Source organism: Puntigrus tetrazona, chromosome 14 (genome assembly GCF_018831695.1).
Source record: "Puntigrus tetrazona isolate hp1 chromosome 14, ASM1883169v1, whole genome shotgun sequence".
Lineage (NCBI taxonomy): Eukaryota > Metazoa > Chordata > Actinopteri > Cypriniformes > Cyprinidae > Puntigrus > Puntigrus tetrazona.
In genome coordinates this window covers 18248238-18263641 of record NC_056712.1, presented here as the reverse complement: position 1 = coordinate 18263641, position 15404 = coordinate 18248238, and the positions used below count along the sequence as shown (strand labels likewise).

General features: G+C 39.0%; 2 protein-coding genes across 4 annotated transcripts in view; both read left to right on the top strand.

Annotated features, from left to right (window-relative positions):
• The first annotated feature begins 95 nt into the window (after positions 1-95).
• On the top strand, positions 96-7455 carry stard15 (StAR-related lipid transfer (START) domain containing 15). Of its 2 annotated transcripts, none has more exons than XM_043256664.1 (6): positions 96-677; positions 2818-2965; positions 3624-3727; positions 4772-4889; positions 5871-5923; positions 6637-7455. In XM_043256664.1, the coding sequence occupies exons 1-6, from the start codon at positions 531-533 to the stop codon at positions 6853-6855; spliced, it is 789 nt and encodes a 262-aa protein (XP_043112599.1). In that variant the 5' UTR covers positions 96-530; the 3' UTR covers positions 6856-7455. The 2 variants fall into 2 exon arrangements, with proteins under 2 accessions (XP_043112599.1, XP_043112600.1); XM_043256665.1 differs by having other exon boundaries at positions 621-708.
• A 2077-nt stretch (positions 7456-9532) lies between these two features.
• The window catches only part of arap3 (ArfGAP with RhoGAP domain, ankyrin repeat and PH domain 3), a 31114-nt gene continuing 25242 nt past the window's right edge, over positions 9533-15404 (top strand). For both annotated transcript variants that reach the window (XM_043257851.1, XM_043257850.1), the window contains exon 1: positions 9533-9685. The gene's annotated coding sequence lies outside the window, so the exon portion shown is untranslated. The remainder of the gene's footprint in view (positions 9686-15404) is intronic.

The window sequence follows — 15404 nt, the reverse complement described above, 5'->3', positions numbered from 1 at the left end:
CTCATTCGGGACACGTTTTTCTCTGCTGATCTGTGCAAAGCAGACTTTTACTTTTTTCCGCTGCACTATTTGATATTAAGGAGGAGTGAGGCTGAGGGAAGGTGATAGAGTAGGAAACAGTAGACGCTGGATTCAGGCTACACCTGCACAGGTTAAACAAAACAGTCACGGAAAAGAAATCCTTTGAATCGACAAACATGACACCTGATCCGCGGATCATCAGTCAGTCTGACTAAATGAGCCCTTAGACTGCTCCACCTGAAAAACGACATGGCGGTAACGCGATGCCTCACTTATATAATGCCTCTCTCCAGTATGGCACTGATACAGGGCTGAAGAGGATGCTCACGCACCTGTTCCAACACACCTTAGCTACGAAGAGACACGGCTAGCCGAGGTGCAACAGTTAGTCACCAAACTGCGTTTTGGCTTTCGTAAAAGACACCGATAAGCGGAGGAGAGCGCGCGGACGAGCGGATCATTGATGAGAGGAGCTTTTAGCCCTGCAGACCTGACCAATTCACAGCGAGATGCCAGTCCAGATACCGGACGACACCGACTTCTTATCTTTCCGCGATCAATGTGAAAGTCAGGATGGCTGGGTCGCCCGTTATAACAAAGGAGGAGTGACGGTGTGGTGTCGAGACGAGGAGTGCAAAACTGTGCAGAAACTCAAGGCAAGTGCGCTGCAATGCGGATCAATAGACGGTACTTATAACTTATAACCCTCACCGCCTTAGGCTCGAAAACAAGCTGTGTATGCTCGATGTTACACGTCAACAGTATATGATTGTCTATGAAAAATAGATTCCGTGTATTTGTTTGCTCGGTAAACAACCCAAACCGGAGAACGCGGCACAACGTGGCAAGCCGTTTTAACATGCGTTCGCGTGACCGAGGTATTTTCGCGTTACTTTTACTTTTTTTTAATTACTAGTAATCCAATAGTGACTCGCAGCTTATCGATTCGATTAGTCGCTGGTAATAGGTCTAATTATTTATTTACTACCAGTACCTGCTTAGTAACCAGTCCAGCGATGCACGTTTGCTATCTGGACAGTCCCTTTCAGCTAGTTTGCAAATTGCTAACAATTCAGTATTTAGTTTAGCCATCAGTAATATTAATAAAAAAGAAAAAATGTGGCTAGTAACAATAGCTAATAATAGTGAATAATAGTAGCTATCCGAGAAATAAATACTGGTAAATCTATAAAATATACTAGTAACTGTGGTAATAGTAAGACATACCATTACTTGTCTAACCGGAATAGAGCAGCAACAATGACCAGATAGAAACCGGTTCCTATGTCACAAAACACCAAAGCTGGAATATCCAATATGGTATGCTATTAACATATTAACAATACCGAGATAATGCTGTATTGGTTTGTGCATTTAAGGAAGTAATTCACTGTAACGTCACCTTTTTGTGTTTTTATTTTGACATATAGTTCGTCTTTCAGCTCATGCACCTGCATTATTAGTACGTTCAAAAAGTTTAAAACATTTCAAAATATCACTGTTTTTACTGTATTTTTGTATAAATAAAAGCAGCTTTGTCGAGCACATGAGTCTCCCTTCAAACCAATAAAATTATTATTTTCAGTATTTGTTACATTTAGACATTTCAAGTTTGTAGACTTGAATATACGTTGCCTTTGAAACAGCAGTGCGTTACTCTTCGCGTGCGAAAACAGCAGTACAGTATATCTTTCAAGCTCCTGAACAGTAGCTCTCCTCACAGACTCCAGACCCTTTCAGCGAAAATTTTAAAGAAACAAATAGAGATATGGTTATGGGCCATTTGCCCAGGGGAGCAGGCCAGGCCTGACGGCTTCATGATCCACAGTCTCTGACATGAAAGAGCGCTCTCTCAGGGACGGACTGCACCCATGAGATGTGCTGAAAAATTAAGAGCGGAAAACCGTGGTAACGGCGGGCTCAGATGAGGAAACCTGAGCCCCTCCTGCTGGCTTACCAGAGTCGGCCCTTTTTCAGTGTTTTTTTTTTGCGTAAAAGCACGTCCGTCGACCTCTCTGACAATGGCTAATGCGCGACCCTATGCGCGAGGGCCGTTTCAGCTACGTTTCGGGCAGGTGTGGGCAAATTATTTAGACCCGTAAAGCCTGCAAAAATGAAAGGAGATGACAGGCCTTCATCAATAATTCACGCGGCTCTCCGGGCCACCGAGGCGTTCTTTTCATGAATAATTGAGCTTCGTAGGCTTTGACGACATTCCATTCATAGAGACTAAATAAAACTCGTTCCGAGGAACCCAATAGAAATGAGCGCCGGCCGATCGAGCCGGGGTTGTAGGGGGTTGGGAATAAATTATTAAATGACGCCAGGGTAGAGTCGATTGGGTTACACGGTTTCTTGCGTCGTGGAGCCATACAATATCTGATCGCATTGCATTTGATGTATTCATGCTTACCTGACCCTCCTCGCAGCGCGGGATAAGGTAGCTACAGTGTACGTGGAAAAACACGCGAGCTTGAAACACAAATGCAAGCCAACAAGCTAAACTGTATCTCTCACTCCGCCGGGGATCCTTTTATGCTCGCTGTTTGCCGTGTCAACTTTTACTCTTTTCGACCTGACATGGCTGAGTCACGCAGTTGGCAGGGCTTTTAAAGATAAGGAAATGAATAGATCTATGTGTAATGGCAGTGCGGCATCTGCAATCTGCCCGGTAACAGAGTGCATTCGAAATCTGTCAACCACTCGACATACTGTGTGAACTTTGTACTCAACCGTAACGGAAAAGTTCTTAAGATCCGAATGACTCATTGAGACAATGTCTGATTTTTCTCTTAGATGAGAATCGTGTGCAAGGACGTGACGGCAGAGACTCTCTACGACGTCTTGCACGACACGAGCTACCGGAAAAAATGGGACACCAACATGATCGACACGTTCGATATTGGACGACTGACGGTTAATGCAGACGTAGGGTATTATTCCTGTGAGTCGCTCCTTTGTTTCTGTCTCGGCTGCGCTGTTCCTGTTCCCGGCGATGCACAAAACACACTTATTTTTGATATTGAGACCATTTGTTCTTACTAAGAAGATTGTGGGATGCAATGCAACGGTGGTGGGTGGCTGCAGCAGTGTGTGACGGGGTGCAGTTTCTATATTTTAACTGCAATGATGAAAAGCATTTGGATGTTTACAGTCAAACGAGTGCCCTCAGGTACATTACGCATAGATATCAGCGATAAATAATAAAGGGACAACGGCGAAAGTGATTTAAAGTGACAGTGCGAGAGAAGTCTATTGCAAAACATGACAAGAGAGAACAGTGACCTAAATACGGCAAGGTTTAAATTGTCTCCATTCAAGTAAAAAAAAGGTTAAATAAGGTAGAAACATATCTGTAATGCATGCTCTAACAATGCTCTTTTAAGCAATGTTGTGAGAACATCACGCTTATAGACTTAATGGTTAGAAATAGGGCACACTGTACTGTATTTATATGAAGTTATTTATTTGTTACAGGTATTGTACCTTTTGCATGTCATTGGCGAGTTACACAGATGATGTCCTGATTCTTCTCATTGCATTTTAGCATGCAGCGTTGCAAATTTACCAGGCCTCTAAAGCATGTCCTTGTTTATTTACAGGGAAATGTCCGAGTCCACTGAAGAACAGAGACTTTGTCACCATGCGGTCATGGCTTCCTCTCGGCAACGACTATCTGATAATCAACTACTCTGTCAAGCACCCGGTATGTCTGTGTTTGGTCTGGATCGTTAGGTCTGTGGAAGCTCTGATTTTAGGAGACATTTTGGCAGAGGTAACAATATAGTCCAGCACAGTATGTCAGTTGGTATGTAGGTCAGCCTTCCAGGTCTCCGGGCGCTTGAAACAGAAGAGGCCCGATCGGTGGCAAAAGTCTGACAGGGGTATCGAGTACGGCGTCGGGTGATCAAATCCCCGTGTTGTAATGAATAATTACATGTCTAGCGTCAACGGGCTTGTGTCTTTCGTTGTTTTCTCCGTGGAAAATCTGACACAACTGTTGACGTCTCGAAATAAATCGGCTCTTCGAAATGCTTGATTCCCGATCGGTCGGTCGCCGCCAGACGTTTACTGTGAAATTACCGCAATGCACACAGTTGCAGTATATGGCTGGAACGCACCGCGCGACTCCCGAACGCATCGACGTCAGCTTCGCCAAATGTTTACGCGGACATCATAAACAGCTCTTGATCGCTAACAGACTCTCGAGTTGTTTCGAACACAACAAACTCTTGCAAATCTCGTTGCAGGGAAACGTATGACAAATAAAAACAAACTCCCGGAGACACTTGTACAGTGTATTCCAGACAGTTCGTGTGATATAATATAAAAGAAATTCGACTCAATTCTACAATTTATGTTCACACATTCGTAGCTGTGTAATACGATTTGAGTTCAGTTTGAGACGGCGACCAGCTATTTAAAGGGACAGTTCACTCAAAAAAGAAACTGCGGTCATCGACAATGAGTTTCTTTCTTTTGCTGAACACAAAATGAGATATTTTAAAGAAAGCGGGTGACCGAACAGTTTTTTTTTGCTTAAAAAAATCTATTTCAGCAGAAGAAAGAAGCTCATACAGGTTTGGAACAACTTGAGGGTGAGCAGATGATGACAGAGTTTCATTTTTGGTTGAACTGTCCCTTTAATACCTCGGCTGTTTAGGCCAGACTGTTTGTATATCTTATCCTTACAACTTTAAACGCTGACTCGTTCCAGTGAAACTAAACACTCGCTGTTGTTATTTTGCAGGAATACCCACCAAAGAAGGATTATGTCAGAGCTGTATCATTACTCACTGGGTACTTGATCCAGTCCAGCGGAGCAAACTGCTGCACTCTTTATTACTTGACGCAAGTTGATCCACGAGGTGAACTTCTCTAGTTTACATTATGATTACTATTTAAAGCGCCCCAGGTTACAGGTTAACAACAGTGTAACATGCATGCAAGGTCAAACACTTTCATTTTCTTGCAACATGCAAGATGTTCGACGACTCCCAAACAGTTGAGGGTGTCAGTGAGTCAATGCAAAAATCACGTTTCACAGTTTCAAGCGGCAATATGTTAATATTTCACGTTGACTCGTTTTAAAAATGACTCAGGGTTAACTCTTTCTTTCGTGAGACAATCTACATGTCACGCTTTTTCGTATATTTAAACTTTGCAGGACGTTTTCATTCACTCAAAGCCACGTTGCATGGAAGGTAATTTTCAAAAAATCCCCAATTGCATGGATAAATAAAGACGCCACCTTTAAATATCAGCATGCTGGAGTCACAGCATCAGGCCAACCTTTCTTTCGATGGAAAAGTACACCATGCACAAACCTGTTTACGGGACTCTTCGGCTGTTTACAGTCTCGGCTGTTGGTGTATATACAAAAAAGTGCAGCTTCATCCTGCTTCCTTAAAAAAGTGTTTATACTGAATGTGTATTTCACGGTGTACTTTTATGTAATGTCTCGTACAGAGAGGGGAGCCAGGAAGCCTTTGAAACTCCTGCTTTACACATATTTTATGAATTTGCTGATGTCATGTTTTCCGTGCTGCTCGAAGCCATGGCTTTGATTATTAATGTCTTCCGTTGCTGTGATGCACCAGCTGTTTGCGACCTGTGGGATAGACACTTAGATTCGGTTTATTGCATTTGTACGGCAGACTCCAGGGACATTAAGGCAAAATTACAGTGTATAAAACCAGATTAAAGAACATGCAAAAACTGTAACTATTTTACTGTCGCAGCTTTATTAAGGGCTGAATGCTTCAATCACATTAATGCTGATTTCTGTTCTTTGAGCATATTTTTAAAGCAGTATAATTATTGTTTTCATTATCTCTATTTCCTTTCAGGATCTTTACCCAAGTGGGTAGTAAACAGGGCCTCGCAATTAGTGGCACCGAAGGCAAGTACATTTTCAATTTATAATTTAATTTGCATAGTATGTGTAAAGAAAATGACTTTCCAGCATTTTGACATGATTGGAAGTATGGTACATACAATTTGGTTCAGAAATTTGAGAGATGGAAATGTAATATATATATATATATATATATATATATATATATATATATATATATATATATATATATATATATATATATATATACACACATTATAATGTTAATATATTATATAATAATAATATATTAATATATATTATATATATATATATATATATATATATATATATATATATATATATATATATATAAAATGATTTTTCATATGGTAATATATTTATTTATTTATATATACTTATATAAAAATGTTTATTAAATGTAACATATGTGTGTATGGTTTTAAAAGAAGCCTTAAACACTGTATTATTGGAAAACATTATTGAGCTGAATTTTTTTTTATTTTTTGCTTTTAGTAATAATATCTAATAATATAATATTCCAACAATATATTTTTAAATGTAGAGAATTCGTTTGATGACCAAAGTTACTGATTACTGCTTAAAAACTCAGCCAAGCTGATGCTGCCAATCCCAAATTTCAGTTTTCCTCTGCTGCCATCAGGTGGTTAGAAATGCACAATGCAAGATGTTTTATAACGGCCACAAGAAGTTATGTTTGAAAACAAAAGCATATCTTTCAAACCCTTTTTTTCCAGGCCATGAAAAAGATTTACAAAGCCTGCTTAAAGTACCCAGAGTGGAAGCGGAAACACGAGCCCAATTTGAAGCCGTGGAGATACCCGGAGCAGAACACGCTACCCTGCATCAACGTGGCTGACCTGACGGTGCAGAGAGCAGATTCGCTGGAGAACATCGACGAGAGCAGCGTGAGCGAGGAGAAAGCCCAGCACCACAGCGACGACGACGAGACCTAAGACCACTGACTCTCCCGTGTGCCGCGAGGGTGGTTCACATGCATTCATCCCGTAAATCATACACTCTTTGGATTGAACAAAATACCATTATATTGTTTTGCAGAGATTTAAAATCCTCCGTTCTGTGCTCTGAGGAAGGGCCTGGTTGTATTTGATGTGTTTAACCGATGTGTTTTAGAGTGTACGATCAAATCAATCAGTTGTAAAACGTCTTAAACAGCGTCAGTAAATACTTTGGAAGTGTATCAGCTTTAGTGTTTCCAGTGCACAGTGCAGATGTATTATCGTGACTTTATTAAATGACTTCAACGGCGCACAACTCATGCTGTCGTTCTGTTGAGCGGTAATGCTTTAACTGTTAAAACACCATCTTTCAGCCCCGCGCTCTGAGGTGAAGGTTTCCTGTGTGAGGTTGCAAGGACTCAACCCTTTTCTCTTTAAAGTGACAAATATCTGCGTATTTCACTGCCTTGAGAAGACCTCAGGGCTGTAAAAATTAATTCCTGTGCAGTACGTTTGGATTTGTCTGTGTGCTTTTGACTGCGTGGCATTTTTCTCAGTGTCTAAAAAAATTAAAAGTTTGCTCCTGTATTTCTAAAACTAGCTTTTTGGAGGCATTTATTTGCATGTGCCTTACGAAACAGAAATATACTAGGCAAATAATTTAAAATATATTCATTAATATACAATCCATAGGTGCTTATGTTGTACATGATAATGGATATGCAAGAAAAATGTGAAAAAAGTAGCTTCACTCAAACACTCAATTCATTTATTTTTCATTAGTTAAAGGTTTGCACAAAGCTGAACACATATTTATAAACTTTTATTTCGCTTTATTGTTTGTATATACGGCAATAAACAGCATGGCATATAAAAAGTGTCTTCATTAAAACACAAGTAATCATGTCAACGTGCTTATAACTGATATATAACACTGTATATTTTAATGTATGTGTAATATATATTGTCATGTATGTGCAATATTGTGTACATATATTACACGTTTCCATATAAATGTGCATTTATAAACTCAGTATAATATTCAATCACATATACACTTAAATATTTAGTATAATAAGTATTATTGGACATAAAATTACATATATTGCGATATAAATAGTCCCATCTTTTTGGATACAGTACTAAAAGCGGCTATAATTGAATATATTGTAATATAATAATAGAACGTATTCTGTACATTTTCTGTATGCATGAAATTATTTGATACATTTAATTGATATATCAAATATATTTTCTTTATGCAAGGGTAAATGTTGTACTTTTAATACGTAGTAAAATAAATAAATAATACTACTAATAATACAGATTATAATAAGCCATGCTGGATATCATAAGTTGTGTAAGTTATATAATGCTGAGGGAGATTCTGTTTAGAAGTTTTATTTATAGCGACCGTTTAGAAACAAGCTTTTGCACATCTCAGCTTTAAGGAATTGTCGTTTGAGTAGAAATGCTTTCCTCTTTCTTTTGGCAGCGAGGAAGGTTTATTCACAACGGTATCCTTTTTCTTCATCCATAAACGTACAGCTGGGGACCACTCCTCAAAACCTCTATTGTCTCAGACACTTCCTGCTTCCCATTTGAAACAGTTCCTGCTTACATCAATCAGATTGGGCTGTAGGGGAGAAAAGGAAACTCCATAAGTGAACCCTCCGGCTTTCTCTCACAACAAAGTGCTATTGCTTTTGCAGCACAGATCACGCCTTTCTTCACATCATCTTAGTTCTAAACCTAAAAACCCACACTTACAAACACACCCCAGTGTGAACTTTACGAAATACCCGTGACGTCACATAATATGACAGTATAACATTTTCACTGTAAGATTTGATGGACATATTCGATATGGCACTTTATTTATTGTTAGCAAGGTGTCAGTAAAAAGCATGTTTGGGATGATATATGAAATGTAAGCTAGCCTGTGCGATATGTGATTTAAATATGTTTTAAGGATACACAAAAAGGCTATCAAACTAGCATTTAAAAGACAAATAGCTGCCATTTTATTCCAAAAATAAGCTTTCCGTCACACAGTGCTGTGAAACACAATACATAGGCTAATGTAAAGACATTGTGGGGAAAACGTTAATAACTTCAAGGAAAAATCATAGCATAATGTTTTCTTTTTTAAATGAAGATACATAATTAAATAAAGTAGGCTAACCATATAGGTCGTGTTCCTATTTAGAAACAACTCAAGGTAATGTTAAGTCTTTTGAAAACTGTATTTGCAGGCCAGGCCATAAAGCTAATTAGCTTAAAGACCACAATTGTTGACCCAATTACATCAAGAATGTAAACTAACATAGTCGTAGTCTTTATTCAGGGACTCGTTGATAACTGATCCCGTGTGCAGTATGCAACACGTGAAAGATATTTAATTAAAGCAGGTCTAATCAGAAATTAAGCGTCGTTTTAAAAACCCACAGAGAACTCCTGAGGGAATGCTAATGTTTTTTATGCGCTAGCCTGCCGAACAGCCGTTTAAAGCGTCAAAGCACCAATTTAATTCGTCAATGTAGATGAAAGGAAATTATTAAAAACTTTTTTACACGGCTAATTGTGTGTGTTTTGCGGCCACGCGAGCTCTTTATGCTCAGGAGATTGAACTCCAAGCGCACTGTCCCTTTAAGAGGTCAGATAACGCTCAGCAGCGCTGCGCTCCGAAACCTCCGGCATAACAAACACAACTATCAGCGGCTCGGCACTCAAACTTTCTCCTGCACATCTCGCATTACCGGAGTTTAAAACGACCCGCCTCAACGCAGCGCGGTATAACGGGAATATGTAAGGCGAATCAATCACGGTAAGATGCGGTTTTTTCACTCAAACTGACATTTGATACCATCTAGCGAGTCTTTCGGGTCTATAGCGGGGAGTTTGATTCATATCTGAACCGTCCGGTGTGTGATGTTCTAACTTTTAAACGATCGTTTATTATTGTAACGCTCTCTTTTCGCAGTCGCGAAATTACCCCAGAGCTCATGAAAAGGACCGAAGCGCTGTCAGGTGAAGGTCGCTTTTTAGTTAAGGTCGTGAGTTAAACTGTTACTCAGCAGAGCGTTGAGTTCAGGAGGAATGCCATTGATTCTCGTGTCAGGATTAGCGCGCATTGAATCCTCGTGCACTTCACCGTTAACGCGTGAGATTGGCTGCGCAATCCGATACCCGCGGGCTTCACACCGCTCAATGGCACGGTTCGGTTTAAACTGATTTAGAAACACCCAAAGCTAATTTGCCAGTTCCTTACAGACACAACAACTGTGGGAGTCACCGGGGAATTCGCAAGAATAACATGCCATCTCGGAGGCCTCTGCAGAAAGCACGATAGGGAGAAGCGTTGCAATTATCCCACTTTTGTTAGTTTTTTTTGGTAGAAATTACTTTTTAAGGTAGCCTACAGGTTTGCGCTTTTTAAAACGATTCTTACACCCCTGCCATATGTCTAACTGAGCAGATTCTTAAATGCAGATTAAGTTCTCACAACATGGGCGAGTGTATTAATTGTGATAAATCTCTTGTTGCATAATCTGACCTGTATTTTGCCCCGCTGATACTCGGAGGATGAGACGTATTTTCAGATCTGGTTTGATCACTGGAATGGGAATGACCCATAAAAGGGTTGTGGATGTGATTTTTTTTAATTTTAAGTTTTGAATCTAATCCGGTGTTTTTAGTATGTATGATTTATTCTTGAAATATTGCAAACATTTAGTTAATCTACCGCATTTATGAGCTCTGCTCATATCTCATATTTATTTTAGAGCTTTATTTCCTGCATAATGTATCTTATGCTCACCAAAGCTGCATTTATTTAAAAAAACACAGTAAATATTAAATTATTATTATTATTATTATTATTATTATTATTATTTAAAACAGTTTTCTAATTTATTATATTTTTTCTGTTATGCAAAGCAGAATTTTCAGCATCGTTACTTTTAGTTTTCATCTTCACACGATCCTTCAATAATCATGCTGATTTAAATATTAGAAACTTTTGTGCCGCTTAATATTTTTGTCTAATTTTTTTTGATGAATGCAAAGCATAACATAGTGCATTTCTAATAACATAACATAAATGCAAGCAAAACGAAATCTTATTGCCAATATCAAACCTACTTCAATGCAACAAATTGTAAAAATAACCGGGTATTGTGTCATGGAATGTTTGATTCAGTTTGTTTTCGTCATTTTAACAATGTGCATGCATCGTCTGCTTCAATATTTCTGATTTTTAGTAAGACTTTTCTCTTTTTGGAGGGTATTACGTGATCTGGTATGACTTTATTGTGCAGGCGTAGGTTATCTTGCAGCAGCGTGGTTTCAATGGAATAAGTGAACCGAGATCTCAACATGTGTTTGAGCAAGGACCCAGCATATTAATACACGAGTGTGTTCTGTCATCTCAGCTACGCGGCCTCCGCCAGTTGTGAACAATGACGTATTGTGTCGCACAATAGTGCTTCACTGTTATTTATACACACCCCCCAGCACACTGCATCCCAAAAGCCTCCTCGATTCCTGCGTTTCACAAATTGCTTTCGACTCTACGGCTTCCACTAATTGTTCGTTCTGGAAGCCCAGGGATGGTTGAGTAGGATATGAGAGGGAAAGATGTTGGGAGATGTTTTTCTCCTTTGGCTCCATCACAACCCAGCGCTATCGACAGGTCGAGAAGCATGCTTTTCCATTAATAATAATAATAACACGTGAAAGAATAACAACAAACAGAAGTAAAAGCACTTAAATAAAAAAGGTAGGCCTGCTCGATTAAACTGCCTTCTCGCCGTCCTCCCGTGAGACTGGATTACAGTAGACGAGGGTTTATTCGATTTATGCGTTAGTCCATGTTTGTGCCGTTTATTGAATGGCGTGCATCTTCTCTTCCTGTTGCATGCACTTTTGAGAACCTCCGAAGAGGCGCCATTTGAATCTCTCCAAAGTATGAAAATAGTCATTTTCCTGCTGGTAAAGATTAGTGTTCTGATAGAAAACCCAAGATCGTTTAAGGATCGTTCTGCCACCAAAATGTTTCCTTCCCATTAAGTTCTAGGCGACCAGTCGGTTCCATTCCATTATGGTTCGAGATTATGTCTTTTTCGTATGAATTTCCTATGAATCATCCGGGTCAATTGCGAGCCCTTTTTTGGGAACAACCTAAAAAGCTACAAGCACGATTGGCGTCTGTTGGGAGTTGGTGCCTGTGACTTATGGGCCGTGCAAAATAAATGAATCGAAATGTTGCGGGCGCGAACAACGTAAGCAATTGAAAATTCGACACGTGTTTCGCTCGAGTTACTTGATGTTTGGAAAACCTGCCAAAGAAATGTAGGTTGCGGAAATACCAGATTAAGAGAGTTTAAGAAAGTTGAGGGTTTTCTGTCCAATTGAAAAGTCATGCAAGCCAAAACTCTGATGAAAGTAATCCGGTATGAATCGGACAGTTTAATTCAAGTCTTCTGAAGATAACTTTTATATGATGAACAGTGAGGTTAATAATACAGTATTTGATTCATATATATATATATATATATATATATATATATATATATATATATATATATATATATATATATATATATATATATATATATATATATATATATATATATATATATATATATATATATATATATGTTAAATAATTTCATGTTTGTGACATTATTTAATGTTCATAAAGCAATTGTGTCCCTTAAAAGGATTGGCAAAAATGATCAGAGAATATTAAAACTATTTTCACTTGCGTTGCGAAGATGAATTAAAGTCCTGTTGGTTAGGAAACGATATGAAGGTTGAGTAAATGATGACTGACTTTTGACTTGACATTTAAAGAGTGTGTATGCGTCCGACGTGCATCCTGTTTTAACAGCTGTGAAATGTTTCAGGTTTAACGAAATCTGTTAAAAGATGGCCTGCGAATGAAACCGTCGTACTGGACGCGAGAAAAGTGCCGCAAAGCGTCATTTTCGATATAAAGTGACTGCTTATGTTAGTATGAGCTCATGTTAACTCGAGCCTTGTTCGCTCACTTCATTGCAAGAAAGCATCCCTGGCTTCATTTGATAATGGGGTACAGGAAATATGCATGTCTCATTGAAACGAGTGGTTCTTTTATTGCTGATGTGACTACTTTAGACTTACCCTTAGTGCATTTACGTGATCGTTTCATATAAAAGGGTTCGCATTTCAATTGTTTTGTGGCGAATCGGAGCTCATCAAAGACACGGTTTGTAGATGGTGTCGAACTGCTTTCTAGGTTTTATGCGCAAATCGCTTTGATTTCATGCAAGATTATCAACGCGCACAAACTTTCTTATGATTTCTCGCCCGGTCCATCTGTGTGTCACTTTTCCTTTAGCGCGGGAGAGGGGAGGAGGGTTTTGTTTGAGGGACAGCTGTATCCTGTGTATTCAGTAGTTCGGAGAAAACCCAGATCGGCCATCAAGATAAATATAGTCGGGGCGGGGCGGGACGGAGCAGAGCAGGGCACAGTTTTCCCAGCTAAATGCGCGTCGATTGTTGTTTGAGATGGTGGCCATCTTGATTTGAAGATGCTGCTGGAATAAGATGGTATGTCCTGGCTTCACCTCGTCCGCTCCTTCATCTACGAGAACAGGCCTGTCCGAGACCGTCTCAATCATCAGGGCTCTTATCAGCAACCCCCCCCCTCCCCCCACCCCCACCGGCAGGATCTCCAGGGCGCTCGCTGGAGGGAATGCACTCATTAAACAAACACCGTGTTTATAGTGCGTCGTTCTGATGCCATTTCTTTGTAAGGCTGCAGGGTGTTTGGGATGGTTGATTACAAGCCCAGGTCATAAAATTATATTGGGATTTTTCTTTTATCGTGCATTAGGCAAAAATCACGTTCGCTCTGTACTTGTTGAGAAAAGGCCTTGGTATTGGTAATTGGTTTGATATTTAGACGCCTTCATGTGTGCAGATCCTTAACCCTAAATATAGGCTGTAATATTAACAGTAATACAAATAAACAGACGGCGGTCTGCTGTGTTGTTGAGTGGGCGTCTAATGCACGGTGTTTGCTGTAAAGTTTCGAATTTGTGGTTTGGGTTTTTTTTCAGAATCGTCTTAGTCACAAAGGTTTAACTGTAGTGCACGTGGTTGCAAACTGAAAGAGAAATCGTGAGTCTGCGTGTAAATGTGGTGTAAATGTAATGTGGCTGTCACCGAAAATATCCTGAAAAAACTGCCATCAGTGGTTCAATCTGAATGTTGTGAAGCAATGAGGAAAAAAGACTTGTCCGCATCAACGAAGAATATCTGCTGGACGCAAACTACGTAATCTCTTCTGCCAGCCGCGGTACGTGTTCTGCATGTATTTATGCTTTGATTTGAACCGTTGATGGCAGATGGGCTATTCTGACAATGTTTCATACTTTTCTGGTCCTTGACAGTGTTCATAGGACAGTCACAAACCTCCCGGGTTTGATCTGAAATATATTTAATTGTGTTCCAAAGATGAACTAAGCTTTTTCGGGCTTGTAACGTCAAAGCGGTGAGAGACTAATGACCATATTTTTATTTTGGGGAGGAGTAATGCTTTAAGCTTTTGAAAGAAGTCTCTCATGCTTACAGAGACTGCCTTTTTTTTATATATACAAAAGTACAGTAATAATTTTAACGATGTACAATATTATGATTTAAAGGTCCCATTGGATTTTTATTTTAGGGGTTGATGTCCTCAGGAATATATAATTAACAAAAACCATCTCGATATGTTTTTACAGCTCCTTTCTCAGGAGCCCTGTGGATTTTGGCCTGTCTAATTACTGTTCATGGGTCTCTCTTCTGATTGGCCTGTTCTTTTCTGAGTGACGCACGAGCAGGCCAATCGAATGTAACGACGTCACAGTCATGTCAGCGCTAACTAAAAAAAACCCGGTTATGACAGCTATGGTTAAACGCTATATAACGAGTGGACTGGACGGAAACGTTCATCAAAAATGCTTGAGTTTGTACACTTCTTATCAGAAAAGGTTCAGTTTTGTCGTTTAATGTCTGTGTGTATGTGTGTAAAACAACTGACGTTTTATATATATTCATGTTATTGTATATGCATCATTGTGATTAGCGTTCTGATTTGACAATATGGCACCTTTTAAAATAGATATTTTCTGGTTTAATAGAATTTAAGATGTAAGTTTTTCCTGTGATGCTAAGATGAATTTTCATCTTTTGAGCATTCTTAATAGAAAATACAGCATTTATTAAATAGAAATATTAAATAACATCATAAATGCTTTTACTGCCACCTAGATGTGTGTGTGTGTGTGTGTGTGTGTGTGTGATATATATATATATATATATATATATATATATATATATATATATATATTAGTCAGTCTATGATTCAGTCTATTAAAATGCATTTAGAATGCATTTAAAAAAAAAAAAAAAAAAATAAATAAAAAAAAAATACTCTCACTGTCGCTTCTCATCCCCCTTGTTTATTCCTTCCCTTCTGGCATGTACTAATTTGAACACTCCCTGTGACTGGGTGT

Excerpts from the sequence above, each read along its gene's own strand:
- stard15 (XM_043256664.1), top strand. The coding sequence starts at position 531 with ATGCCAGTCCAGATACCGGACGACACCGACTTCTTATCTTTCCGCGAT. Across the intron at positions 3,728-4,771 it reads ACTACTCTGTCAAGCACCCG|GAATACCCACCAAAGAAGGA; the intron begins GTATGTCTGTGT and ends GTTATTTTGCAG. Across the intron at positions 4,890-5,870 it reads GACGCAAGTTGATCCACGAG|GATCTTTACCCAAGTGGGTA; the intron begins GTGAACTTCTCT and ends ATTTCCTTTCAG.